General features: G+C 41.1%; 1 protein-coding gene across 1 annotated transcript in view; it reads right to left on the bottom strand.

The window, feature by feature from the left end:
- Positions 1 to 11827, bottom strand: part of LOC124793725 (39S ribosomal protein L20, mitochondrial) — a 30463-nt gene extending 18636 nt beyond the window's left edge. The window contains exon 1 of the mRNA XM_047258043.1: positions 11618 to 11827. Within this exon, the coding sequence (XP_047113999.1) occupies positions 11618 to 11704 (87 nt within the window). The 5' untranslated portion in view covers positions 11705 to 11827. The remainder of the gene's footprint in view (positions 1 to 11617) is intronic.
- Between the last annotated feature and the right edge of the window lie 464 nt (positions 11828 to 12291).

The raw sequence follows: 12291 nt of genomic DNA, 5'->3' as shown, positions 1-12291 counted from the left end.
GAACATCCATTTAGTCTACATCATGCAGAAGGTAGATTGGTTGGTTGGTTGGTTAGGGGGCTAAGGTACTCAACAGTGAGGTCACGGGGCCTGTCCCTCCCATAGCTCTCCCATGCCCTATCCATTATAGGCAAAGTGTTAAAGATGGAAACAGTGCCTACTATCTGGATGAAAGTATAAAAACGTCTTTGACAGTTCTTCTGTTGTCAGCTAGTATCAAGGTACAGAATTCTTCAGGTCTCTTCTTCATCGGAGTGCTATCCCAAAACATAAAATAGGCTGCAGCAACCAAAAGCAGTTTACAATGTTGTGTCTGAGAAAAAAAACACACTCTCAGAGAATATGAAGAGCTATGTCAACTGTCCACACATCATCCACCAACATTAGAGGCAAACAATCTGAAAGACAATGGTTACCACGGCCATGGACAGTCAGAAGGGGAGAGCAATCCACCAGAATGTGAGCTAATGTCTGAAGTGCCACAACTACAATATGAGACTAGCTCATCTCATAAGATAAAACTGTAGGTTAATCTGATGTGACCAATGTGGAGACAACATACGACAGTTGATTAATCCAGGCGATTGGGGGGGGGGAAGAAGGGACCAAGGGACGCAACGCTATACAACAATTGTCCCCTTGATAGTGCAGAGTTTAGAGGAGGCAGAAGCCCATTAGATGTTGGTCCATCTCTGCGCGAAGAGATGTTCCATTTGTGCCCTCAAGTTTGCATGTGGGACCATCAAAGCAAATGTTGGGCATGTAAGCGCCCCAGTAGCCAACCTATTGGCCAGTTCACTCCTACAATATCCAAAGACTTGGGATAGAGAGGAAGACAACTAAGCAGACAGTATGATCTAAGATCAGAGAGAAGACCACAGTGAGACAAGAGTGAAATCAATCAATAGCCTGAAAATTGCTCATTGAGTCACTACAAAAAAGTAGAATACAGCTGAGGGAGGTCTATTTAATAAAATGTAGGGCTATGTTAATGGCTACAATTCCATCATAACATTACACATTCTCAACAGCAAATGATGTTGCTGACAGGTGGATGATGTAAAAACCTACAATGTCCTCTCTCTGGTTTGATAGGATCAGTGCAAATGAGGGTAAACACCCTGACACCACCGAAGAACTCAGAAGCAGAGGCCAAAATGTAATGGGACAAGGTCCATAAAACAATCAGTCCTAATTTATGATCTGGGTATTAACCAAAAGGAAGGGGAAGGGGGAGGAGTAGGCAGGATGCACAGGTCCCAGCAACCTTGGCACATCGCAATTGGTAATGCCACCAGAGGCGAATGTCATAAGTTGCTTTCCCTTGTATGCAAAAAGTATTTGGAAAGTTGAGTGATTAGAAAATTGTTGGATGGTGATCGCATAAGTGAGCAAGAAATGGCAGAACTGGAACTGAAGAGCTGAGATCCTGGCTCCAGAGAGGAGACTGTCTACGGGACTACTGAAGGCAGCTGTGACCAGTCTAATTCCACAATAATGCACTGGGTCAAATTATTCTTTAAATGTAGTGACAGTTTAGTAGCTACAAGTATTATCATCCTGCTGGGCTGTATATGACAGTAGTCCTTTGCAATTATAATATATATCCTAGTTTCCCATTATCCTCTTTTCAGTCTTAATTTTTGTAATTTGATGTACAACTAATAATGCATTTAATATCAGCTGTTAAAAATTCTTTTTGTACAGAGTCTATTTGAAGGTCATCTCGTGCATTCAAATTCAAACCGGTTTGAAACGTAAGTTTTGCCTTTATCAATAGAAAGCAGTTCCTTTTACTAATTTTTATGTAAATGAAGTTAAGTAATTTATCCAGGTTCAATAAGTACTGGTATTTTGTTGATATTCCTATTATCTGGCAATACAGTACTCTCATAAATGCCATCTAGATGCAAAAATTTATTTTTTTTGACACACTGTACTGCCTGAGAACAGAAGTGGGGCAATCTGTAATGTGTCATGGAAAGTTAAATGAAATACAAATTTTGGAGACCAGTACAAGAGTAAAATCATTAACTTCAAAGCCAAAAGTCCTGTTGAACCATAAATCTGACAACCATAGTCCAGTTGGGATGACACCAGGGTACAGCAAAAAATGAAGTCGAGTGGTATAATCCACACCACAAGAACTGTGGGCAAGGAAGTGGAGAGAGTTAAGGCTTCAAATGTAGCTAATCTTTAGTTGATGAAGATGGGGTGCACATGTCAGCCGTTTTAAGAAAGAGAAGTCCCAAAAACTGGGACTATGAAACAAGAGTTCCAAGTGTGGTGCAACCAGAAATATGGTGCCATGGAGTTGACCTTCAGCTGAGGCTACAGATTGAGAGCTACACCAAATGCAAATTTTATCAACATACAAGCCCAGGTATAACTAACGCAGAGTGAAACACTCAGCACAGAGATCTTCTGATTAACTGTTGCAACGTCTTTGGTCCACCTTGGGACCAGCCAACAGCAGAGGTGGCCTGCAGAAAGCAGAACAGCACTAGTTAAGGCATGGGTGATCATGTCAGATGTCTCTCACGACTCCTATACCATACAATGGAGGGGACATAGGTCACAGCGGAAGTATGCAACTGCCAACTGGCTCTTCAATGAGCACAACATGGTAACTGGCCCTTCAGATGGTGACACGAAAGTGACAATCACCAGAAAGTTATCTCTGTCGTACAGGTCACCTTGGGGCAAAGCCACAAGACTGAGGGAAGAGACTGTACAGTTGATAGCCAAAAATATGCCATGGTTGTAAATAAGAGTACCATCATTGAGGAAAGACAGATCAAAATCAGAAAGAAGCTGGTTAATATGAAGGGACCCTACCATATGATGCGGTTCTTCCCCACAAGGGGTGGTGTGCACTGAAATCTCCAGGTAAGGAGAACATGGGGCCAGGGAGTTCTTGGATTAAGGTGGTCATTTCCAGGTCTTCAAATGCAGCCTGCCTGGTAATAAATGAATTGTGAATGGTTGGGATGTTCACTGTCAAACTACTATTGCTTCGAACTATTATAGAAGGTAATCCACTCACTAATATCTGTGCAAACCTACATACAGACCATTTTGATAACCCCCTCGAGAACAGTACAGCTCAGCCACAATGCACAGTAACCTTGAAGAGTTGGAGAATGGTTGTCAGCGAAATGTGTTGGAGAGAACACAGATCACGTAACAGAAGAAAATCAGTTGTTGTTCACAGAGACATGTCAGTAAAATCGCTGAATTATCACGTAAAAGCTATCCTTGTTGGGACAGCTTAAGAAAATCAGTTGTTGTTCACAGAGACATGTCAGTAAAATCGCTGAATTATCACGTAAAAGCTATCCTTGTTGGGACAGCTTACACCCCAGGACCACTATCATAACTATCGGCCGTCAGCTTGGAGTCCAACACCATGGGAAGGTAGGTGGGGGGGGGGGGGGGGGATGCCTCTGGGATCACCTTCTGACTTGCCATCCAGCTGGATGTGGGAATGGTTTCTGGTGATGGTGCCAATGGAAAAACAAGAGGTGAGGCCTGTTGCCCAGGGCCTGTCACTCCCACAGTCTAATTTACAACCTCTGACAATAAAGTTCGCTGAATAGTCCTGTAACATTAACATAGATTAACTATGAACTACAGTTACCTTACTGTCCTTTGAAATAGTCACCTCCCATAACTATGCAGCATTGAGCTCTGGGATACATGTCCTGGAATCTTTGCATGAAGTCTTCCTTTGGAATGGTGTTCAAAAGCGAAGTCACGTTTCATTGGATGTCAGGAATATCATCATATCTCTATCCTTTCAACGTGAGTTTGAGTCGAGGAATAGGAAGAAGTCTGGAGGATTCAGATCCGGCGAGTATGGTGGATTTTCAAGTTGCACCACCCCCTTTTTTGCCAGGAACTGTTTGACGATATTGGCTTTGTGTGAGCGAGCCTCGTTGTGAACAAAAAACCAGGAACCTTGTTGTGCTTACTTTCGTTGTACCCTGAGTAGACGTTGCACGAAACGGGTCAAAATTTCAACATACCATGCAGTGTAAAGTCTTGTTCCCTCAGGTATAAATTCTTTGTGGATAATGCCTTGACTACCAAAAAAGGTGATAAGCATCGTTTTGAGGCGTGATTTTTGGCTCTGACATTTTTCCGATAAGGGGGTCTCTGAGAATGCCATTCCATGCTTTGCCGTTTCATTTCAGGGTCATACCAGAGACATCAGGTTTCATCCTCAGTGACAATATGATTCAAGAAATTGGGAGTAGCATCCACCGTTTCGACAAAATCCTGTGAAGTCTCTAAATGTGCCTGCTTCCAATCGTCAGTGCACAATTAATCAATGATCATTCTTAATTAATGTCCTCACTTTCTCAGTGTTTTCTTTACTGAGGGTGGTTGCCAGTTGTCCACCACGGGGATTGTCAGAAACACTTTCCCGGCCTCCCCAAAAACGGGCGAACCACTTGTACACACACACTTCATGGACAGTGCTTAATCCCCCCCCCCCCCCCAAAACGGGAGAACCACTCATACACACACACTTCATGGACAGTGCTTGGCCCCCAGACACATGCACCAGCATTGCATGTGTTTCTCTCAGTGTCTTGCCAAGCTTAAAACAAAACTTTAAATTGATCCTTTGTACATTCACTGTCCTGTTCTCAGTTCAGAACCAATGCACTAAACAAGCTCTTCATCCAACAGGTCTAACACGGAACACACACGATGCTCACATGAACTATGGTGGGAGCAGGTTGTCAATACCGGCCGCTATGCGGGTGCGGCATTGTGAGTCACCAGTGTTGCCCAGTCGACCGTTCTGACTTCATTCACTGAACTTTATTGTCAGAGTTTGTATCTGCACTACTATCAAAGGTCGACTGTGAGGGAGTAAGCATACCAGGTACTGACATACCAACCTGGACAAAAGCAGGATATGAAGGATCATATTTGTTTTGAGCTTCGGAATATGAGATGCAGTCAAAGATCTTCAGTTTCTGCATTCCTTAATTATGGTATCACAATTTGGGAATCAGGGAGGGTACTCATTCCTGCAGTTGACACAGGAAGGTGGTAGCACACATGGTGAATTTTTGAAAGCTGCCTGACCACAATCTCCACTGGTTGGGATGTATGTATACTACAAAGATATATGCCCAAAGTACTGGCATTTAAAGTATTGTGTTGGGGACGGGAAATACAGCTTCCCACTGCAGCAATAAACCATGATATTGACCACCTCTGGAAGCAAATCCCTCTCAAAAGCAAGGATGAATGCTCTGTTGTCAATCGCATTGTTTTGCAAGCCTCAACAAGCACAATGCTCATATCGGATCCCTTGTTCCTCTAAGTGTTTGCAGAGTTCACGCATTTGCAGCATTAGGTCCCAATATAAAATTAAACCCTACAGCATGGTTATTGTAACAGGTACATCACTTAGTTGTTTGCCAGCAAGTAATAGCCAGAACTGGTTAGGCTCTGTCATATTATTAAGATTGAACCACTTCGCAATTCAGTACGGAAGTGTGTTCACCAAATACATTTTCAGTATCTCCACAAAAAACATTGGAATAGTAGAGAGAAAGACTGTCCATCCGTCTGAGTGCAAACCAGGAACTGAGGGCTGTGTCTGCATGTTACCTGGCTTTGCTTTCCTCCCATGGCATGGCCAAGTAGGAAAAGTTACTGGGTCTTAATGATCTGCAGTGAATTGTGGTCTGTCTGAAAAGACTGCTGGAGTGTAGTGATCACTTGCTGACAACTTTGGCCTTTTCATGATGCTAGGTATCAGCCACAATTCTGCCCTACTCCAAACAAGGGCTCTCCCCATGAGCACCCCTCCAGCCAGAGCAAAGGCCACTTGGCTTTACACCCAGAGCATGAGTCCCATTGCCCACAAATGGCCAGGCAATAACTACCCAGAATCCGCAGGGAGGTGACAGCTCTGACACCAATTTGCGGTCCCCCAGGTTCGGTGCGGTACGACAGTGTGGGTACCTGACGACACCCCACATGGGCTGGCTACCATAAGGTATTGGGTGAACTTCCACTTCTGACACATGTCTAAAAAAAACTGAAATGGTGGACATCAAATCTAGGTGTGGGAACTGAATGTATATTTTAATTGAAATATGTGATGTAAAATAAAGGAACAAAATGGGAGAAACCATACTCTGCATCCTACGAGAAAGCTGGGTCATAAGCAGGGAATCTGTCGTAGATAACAGTTTTGAGAATTATGCAGCCAGAGAATGAAACTGCAGCACAAGAAAGGAACAAGTACTGCAATAGCCCGAGGGGCCCATGCCCACCACAGACATACTTACAAATGAGCTGTGAGTGCCCTGAGGGACATATACTGAAATTTTCTTTAGGTTCATTGTTAGACACAAAACATTTTTATAGTGTGTTAGAAACAATGCCACAACCACCACAGTAGTATATGTGTGTATGTGCCTCCTTGCGCCTCAGATAATGAACAGAAACAACATACGACGAGAAGAAAAAATTATTCAATTTTAGGGAGCTGAAAATTTAATTGTAATGGAAAACAATAGCAGAAAAAAATAGAACATGAACTGGCAAAAAGGATTAAAGGAAGCCACTTGGTAGAATATTTCACAGAACACAATAATTATTTAATCATTACTAATACATGGTTTAAGAAACATGAAAGATGGTTGTATACCTGAAAGAGATCTGGAGACACTGAAAGGTTTCACACAAATTATATAATGGCATGAAGGGGGTTTCATGGTCAGGTTTTAAACTGCAAAACATTTCCAGGGGCACATGTTGTCTGACCGCTATTTACTGGTTGTTGACTGCAGACTGAAGCTAAGGAAATTCCAGAGACAAGGGTCACCCAGAAAACAATGCACCATGTAATATTCCTTTAACAGTTATTTATGGAATGCAGTGGCTTGTACACACAAGAGTGATGTTTCTTCTACACTTCTGTTCTACTGCCCTTCCTCCAATGAAACACAATGGCATGTGTGCTCTGTCACTACAACTCCTAGTTGTGATCATGAAGACATTTCTTCACTGTGTGGATTCACCACGTCATTCTCAAAATGTCTTCAATGAATGGTATTCTTCAATGGTCCAAAGAAGTGGAAGTCAGAGAGCTAGGTCAGGACTACAGGGTGGATGGGGCAACACTGTCCAACCCTGTTCTGTGATGTGTTTCGAATTCCTCAAACTTGCGTGAGGATCCTGAGTCTGATTAATGTGGTCACATATGCTTCAGAATTAATTGTGCTGCCTCTTGACATCACATCAATGAGTATGACACCCTCACAGTTCCGGGACACAGTGCTCTTGACCTTACCCGCAGAAGCAGTTGCTTTGAATTTTTTTTGTCTGTGGAGACTGAGGATTACGCCATCCCATTGACTGTTGTTTTGGTTTGGGCTCAAAATGCTTAACTCAGGTTTCATAGCTGTAAATCTGGGACTAGGTGGCTCCCCCCTCAGCTGCAATTCATTGCAACAACTCTTAAGATTTTTATTTTTTGTTGAGAGAGAGATTTGTGTTCCACCGTACAATAGTGTAGACAGCATCGTGCATACACTTTTGAGTAATCAAGAGCATGGATGATTGCATACACGCTTCCTTTGCTGATTAGCAGCTTGAGCACCAACAGCCGAGTCATTAGGCCTACACATCAGTTCTTGTGAACAAGCACATCAGCAAGATGCATTTTGTCAGGCATGACAGTAATGGATGGTCTCCCTGATTGCTGAAAATCACAAAGCTACACCATACCGTCTTCTGATGGCCCACCATCTGTGGCCAGTGACTAACAGTACTTCTGTTGATAAACTGCACACAAATATTTGTGAATGTTCCCAATAGTTTCTTTTTCCATGGTGAGAAATTCAATGAGTAGATACTGCTTCTATCATATAAAACTCATATAACCCATTTTGAAACACTGCCACATCTATGCTACCTGTTTTGAGGAAATAGAAAATTTGTGTGTGCACTCCAGAACTTTCAAATAACATGTACCTATAATTTTGTATTGTTGGGCCATGACAAAAAAAAGTGGTGCATTACTTTCTGGATGGCCCTTGTAGAAAGAAAATTATGGAGATGGATACTGGATAAGCTGAAATACCCGAAGGTGATTTCAAAGGGAGCACTAGGCAACTACTGAGTGAAACAGGAGAAATTAATGCAACAGAAGATGGATCAGTAACTTTCTAAGAAGAAAGAACTGAAGGCAAAATGAGTGGATCCCACAGAAATCCTTGAATTTAAACAATGAAAGAAATAGAAACACAGGAACTGAATTAATGAGAAAGACGTCTAAAACATGAGACAAAGTGCGAAATGAAATAGTAAGAATGGCTGAAATGAAAAAATACAAAGCTGTGTAAGTATGTAAAACTATGGGAAAGACATCTCAGATATAGGGAAATTAAAAAAAACTCTGGAGAAAAGAGAAGCAACTGTACGAACATCAAAAGTTCAGATGTCGATCCAGTACTAAGGTGAGAAGGGATGAGTCAATGGAACCTACCTACAGTGGTTGTCGGTTTTGTTGTATGACAAAATAATTTGTAGCATGTGATGTTATACATGCTCAAACAGTAGAAGAATAGAACACTGAAAGCATACTTTTGTTTGCATCTACATTATTTTCTGGAATCAGGGTCATGGTGACAAGACTGATCTGTAGCACACGGTGTAAGTTAGGTTAGATGATAAAATTTGGTTGAGTTTGTGAAGACAATGAATACAAATATGAAGTCTTAGTTGTGGTAACATATTGATGTGCAACATTGATTGAGAACTAGGTCACACCGGAAGGTGACTGTGATGGCAAAATCTTATCAAAGGCTTCAGTTAAAAACTGAAGGGAAGGCTGAAAAGTGGAATGAATATATAAATGGGTTATACACGAAGAGAAACTGCAAGATGTTAGGGAAACAGAAGAGAAAGTAGAAGAAGGTGTGATGGGAGAGACAATACCGAGAGAAAATCTGACAGAGCACTGAAAGACCCAAGTTGATGACATTTCAGAGATCTTTGGAAAGCCATCCATGACCGAACTATTCCACTTGTTATGCAAGATGTATGAGACAGGAAAATACCTACAGAATTCAAACAGAATGTTGTAGTTACAATTCCAAAGCAGGTAGGTGCTGATAGGGGTTAATATTATAGACCCTTCAATTTAACAAGTTGTTGTTTCAGAACACAAAGACTGATTATTTACAGGAGAACGTAAAAACTACTATAAGTGAACCTCAAAGAAGACCATTTTGGGTTTTGGAGGAAAGTAGGAACACTTACTATGACTTATCTCAAAAGAGTGCAGAAAAAATTTACAAAAAGGTTTTGATAATGCTAATTGTAACACTATTTGAAATCCTGAACCTAAATAAGACAGGGCTATATCTTTCCCCAGTGTTATTTAAGTGGTACACTAAACAAACCAAGGAGAAACTTGGAGAGGAAAATGGTAGCAGAGAATTTGCAAGAGCAGCCGAAGAGAACAAAGAATACCTTGAAAAGAGGTTATAAGATGAGCATCAACAAAAGTAAAACAAAGGTAATGGAATGTAGTCAAACTAGATCAGGTGATGCTGAGGGAGGGAAGTCTTGTACAAAAGTGAAATGCAGACAAAGTTGAATAAACTCTAGCATACAATTCCACCTGTCAGCTGCAACCAGTGATTTAAGGTGGTGGTGGTGGTGGTTAGTGTTTAACGTCCCGTCGACAACGAGGTCATTAGAGACGGAGCGCATGCTCGGGTTAGGGAAGGATTGGGAAGGAAATCGGCTGTGCCCTTTCAAAGGAACCATCCCGGCATTTGCCTGAAACTATTTAGGGAAATCACGGAAAACCTAAATCAGGATGGCTGGAGACGGGATTGAACCGTCGTCCCCAGTGATTTAACATCAGATCCAAAGACACAACAGAAACAAGATTTTGAAAATAGCAGCCAATACTTGTCAGTGTTTCCATGGAGCTGAAGGGTAATAACGATATATAGAATTGCAGGAATCCTTAATAATATACAAACTTGTGGGACAACTGCAGGAAAGCAGGTCGAGAGAAACTAATTTGTAATTTAAAAACCTCAGAAGCACAGTATGGCAAAATATAGGAAACACAACAGACAGGAACATGGTGTAGCTAAAATTAACAAAACATGGTACCAGCAACTTGAGCTATACAGCAAAAGTAGACAGAGCGATACAGAAAAAAATGTATCACATTAAGGAACCTAACAAAAATCCAGAAAAATAATGCCACATGGATTAAGTAGTCATAGCAATAGAAAATACATAAATCCTGCACAAAACCACGCTACATTCAGAAACAAAGACCATCTACGTATTTGTGAAAGAAAGATTATAAATATGATTACTGCTGTGCTCATCGGTTCCCGCCTAACCACACTTCTGGAAATCTTGACATATTTGAGAATAATCCACACAGTTTATACTCATTACCAAAACAACCACATTTAATAACGTTAAGAAACGAGACAATAGAAATAATTAACCATCCAAACAGTAAGTGTCTATGAAAAATAGTAAATACCTAGATATTAAATGCAACAGAAACACACATACAATGATTATTTGTAATCCATAGAAAATTGAGTTCTATCCTTCCTGTAATTCAATAATGAGAGTCATTTAGCGTATGAACAGTGTGTCACACAGAATATAAACTAAATGGCAGAAGGTACACAAGATGTAGAGAGTTAAACAAGTAAAACATGAAGTAGAGAATGAAGGTTTAAGTAGTTTACTGTTCTCTCAGAGCTAGAACACGTGCGAGGGAATGGAAGAAAGGAGGCTCCACCTGTGGACTTTCCTGACATTCAAATGAAGTAATTAAAAAACATTTGTAAGAGAGTAGCTGGTTGATTTTCGAACATTATTTCAATTGAATAGTTCACCTGTGGCTACATGACCCACTGTGGATTTTACAGTATTTCTACCATTAGTGGATAAGCGTATAAGCAGTCACACGTTTGGACACATTGAATTAACACCATAAATGTGTACTAACTAATGCCAAAATATGATTCATAAAAAATGCAAAACTCTTAGGAAACAAATATTTAGTACACAGGTATATAGGATGAAAATTATGGGCCTATGAACTCTCATTTAACTAACATTTTGTACTCACTATCCCTGGTCATTCAAGCGGACAGGAAGCGGCCTTTATTTCACTTCCGCCTGTTTCTCTCACATAAATGTTCTTACAGTCATCATGAAGTGATATCCAACTCGTCAAGTCTTTGAAACTGTCCAGCCACTCATTCGAAGTTGAATGAATATCATAATCATTTTTTCTCGATCAAAATTACGTAACAGAAAGAGAACTAGTAAACTACAACAAATCTGACAATGAAATGACGACTAGCTGAAGACAGGAGAAATAATCACCACGAAAGAAGAATGTCGTTAAGTTATGATAGCAAATAACGCTACAAGATAATAATTCAAATGTCCGAAGCGTCATAGAGCCAACTTATTTGTTTGAACGAAACAAACGAGAAGTTATGATAACGTAGTGCACACGCTACGTACAATTACACAAAAGCCGATGAACAACACAAAAAAGAAAGGGAGGAAGCTTTCTTACAGCAGCCAATTTAAAAATTCTTCTTTTTCGCCAGAATTCATCTGGTCCTCTGTTTCTAGCTAGCAAAATAGTATTCAAGAAGACCATTGCACCCACAAATATATTTTCGACGGAGGACACAAGTACTGCGCTAACAGCTTGTTTAATGTTTACTACGCTCACAGTAGTGCCAACTCGCGACACTTCGCCTCGGTTTTGTTGCACAGGCTAGCGAAATGAGGGATGCTCAACTACCGGACCCACCGATAGATGGCTCTAGCGTCAAGCTACCATGATCCTTTGGGAGTCCAGGCACAGTCTAACATAACAGTCGCGACACTTCGCCTCGATTTTGTTGCCTACAGCGCCAGCAGCGCCCCAAGCGGCTGGTAGGTTGAACTGTGAGTTCGGCGCGATCGTGAAAGCGAATAGTGATTGATTATTTTGATTTATACAATGGTTTATACCATCGGGAGCGTTTGTAGCGCAATAAATTGCAGCAACAACAGGAAGAAGACACCACAGCTGTCTCTTTTTAGGTTTCCTAAGGATCCTGAGAGGTATATACCATCATGTTACTAAACTGTATCGTCAGGATTCACTTGCAAACTATATGTGTATAAATGATGAATGTATCGTTTTAGGAGCAGAAAATGGCTAGTTAATAGCAGACGAGAAGACCTTATGAAGGAAGA

Source organism: Schistocerca piceifrons, chromosome 1 (assembly GCF_021461385.2).
Source record: "Schistocerca piceifrons isolate TAMUIC-IGC-003096 chromosome 1, iqSchPice1.1, whole genome shotgun sequence".
Lineage (NCBI taxonomy): Eukaryota > Metazoa > Arthropoda > Insecta > Orthoptera > Acrididae > Schistocerca > Schistocerca piceifrons.
This window is presented reverse-complemented; position numbering and strand designations above follow the sequence as displayed.